Raw genomic sequence first — 1,869 nt, 5'->3', positions numbered from 1 at the left:
AGGATCAGGAATGTGGGTTGGGTTTAGTCATCACTGCCTCTTCCTTCACTTGGGACAGTTTTTTTTTAACCTTTGCTCCATCTTCTCCGTTACAAACTGGGGATGATACATCTTGTTGCCTGGGTTGGCTATGAGCACGTTTTATGGCCTGTGGTGGAAAGTTCCTGTCAGCAGCACACTGAATGTACTTGAGGCTGTTGCAAGAGGACTTTTCTTGAGGAAACTGCTTAGATTGCAGTACCCTCTGGAAGGGCAGCTTCCTGTGTCATTGTCAGAGCAGTTTTTCATTCTCTGCAGTATCTTGAAGTACTTGGCTTCTGTGTTTGTTTCCTGATAAAAGCACTTTTATTTACCATTCTTTTTTTTATTAGCCAAAGTCCAAACTGTTATCTTTCTAGCTGTAAACTCTAAATTCTTCACAAAGAGTTTTTCCATGCAGCCTGAACCAATGGACAGGCTGCAGAGAAGAGCTCTTTAAATAATCTTCCTATTGTAGATCTCAAGAGGGAGGTGACTTGAGATACAGAGGATGTTTCTCAGCCTCTGGGATGTCACTGCTTTTGGTTCAGTGGGCAATCCAGACTTCACACTGCTCGTCTGGCAGTGCCTGCAGACCTCTGACAGCCCCTGCTATCCACACTACATTTTGCTGCCTGTGCTTCTGCTTTGCAGGGTTGACAGTCTCCGTTCCTGGGATGGAGAAAGCCCTGCACCAGTACACACTGGAGCCTTCAGACAAACCTTTTGATATGAAAACGGTTCCTCTGGCTACTGCACCAATCCTTGAACAGAAACCAGGTGACACTTGAACTTTATTTCACAGGCAGGGCTCTGGGCATTCAGGTTGCTGCAATGACACTTGATCTCTGTGAACTGGCTGCTGTCCTAGAAAGGTCATGCCAAGAGTGGAGGTGGCTGAGCTTAAGTGTCCAGCAATTGACAGTGTCACTGGCTCTGCAGAAACAAGCCTTCCTCACCTTCAGAGATAAAGGAAGGTGGCACTTCTTCCAAAGGAACAGGGGTTGGCAGGAATGTCATTGTTGATTCTGCTCATCTTACCAAAGAGGAGCTGGAACATCATCAGAGTATACTAGTTCGTGGATGTTGGAAACAAGTTAATTCCAGAAGTGCTTTGTCACTTCACTGGCTCTCTTCCATGTTCTTGCACAATTCTTGCATTTTGACTTTGTGCAATTTCTTAAGAAATGCTTTGGGTTGTTTGTGAGTTGTTTTTTTTCCCCTTTTCCTCCTCCTCCCAGCTCTTTTGCTGGCTGCACTGGACTGAAGGGAACTATACTGAAGTATAGTTTCTTCGTCATTACTCAAATATCTCTCTTCTCCTTACAATCAAATACAGCTTCACAGTAAAGATAATTCATAGAATCACAGGATGGTTTGAGTTGGAAGGGACCTTAAAGATGATCTAGATCCAAACCCCCTGCAGAGAGTAGCCCTGAGGAGAAGGATCTGGGAGTAGGAGGAGATGAGAAGCTGAACATGAGCCACCAGTGTGTGCTGGAGCCCAGAGGGGCAATTGTGTCCTGGGCTGCATCAAAAGAAGCATGGCCAGCAGGGCCAGGGAGGGGGATTCTCCCCCTCTGCTCTGCTCTGGACAGATCCCACCTGGAGAACTGTGTCCAGCTCTGGAGCCCTCAGCACAGGAAAGAACTGGAGCTGTTGCAGCAGGTCGAGAGGAGGCCCCGGAGATGCTGGGAGGGCTGGAGCAGCTCTGCTCTGGAGCCAGGCTGGGAGAGTTGGGGTGTTGAGCCTGGAGAAGAGAAGGCTCCAGGGAGACCTGAGAGCAGCTTCCAGTGCCTGAAGGGGCTCCAGGAAAGCTGGGGAGGGACTTGGGACAAGGGCAGGGAGGGA

The 1,869-nt window shown here is 48.3% G+C and overlaps 1 protein-coding gene across 1 annotated transcript in view; it reads left to right on the top strand.

Moving 5' to 3' along the window:
* The window catches only part of COPG2 (coatomer protein complex, subunit gamma 2), a 26,281-nt gene that overhangs the window by 18,775 nt on the left and 5,637 nt on the right, over positions 1-1,869 (top strand). Inside the window, exon 17 of the mRNA XM_010000299.1 lies at positions 673-798. Coding sequence (XP_009998601.1) covers positions 673-798 — 126 coding nt within the window. The remainder of the gene's footprint in view (positions 1-672; positions 799-1,869) is intronic.

The sequence above is a fragment of the Chaetura pelagica genome, unplaced genomic scaffold (genome assembly GCF_000747805.2).
Source record: "Chaetura pelagica isolate M959 unplaced genomic scaffold, ChaPel_1.0 scaffold466, whole genome shotgun sequence".
Taxonomy (NCBI): domain Eukaryota; kingdom Metazoa; phylum Chordata; class Aves; order Apodiformes; family Apodidae; genus Chaetura; species Chaetura pelagica.
This window is presented reverse-complemented; position numbering and strand designations above follow the sequence as displayed.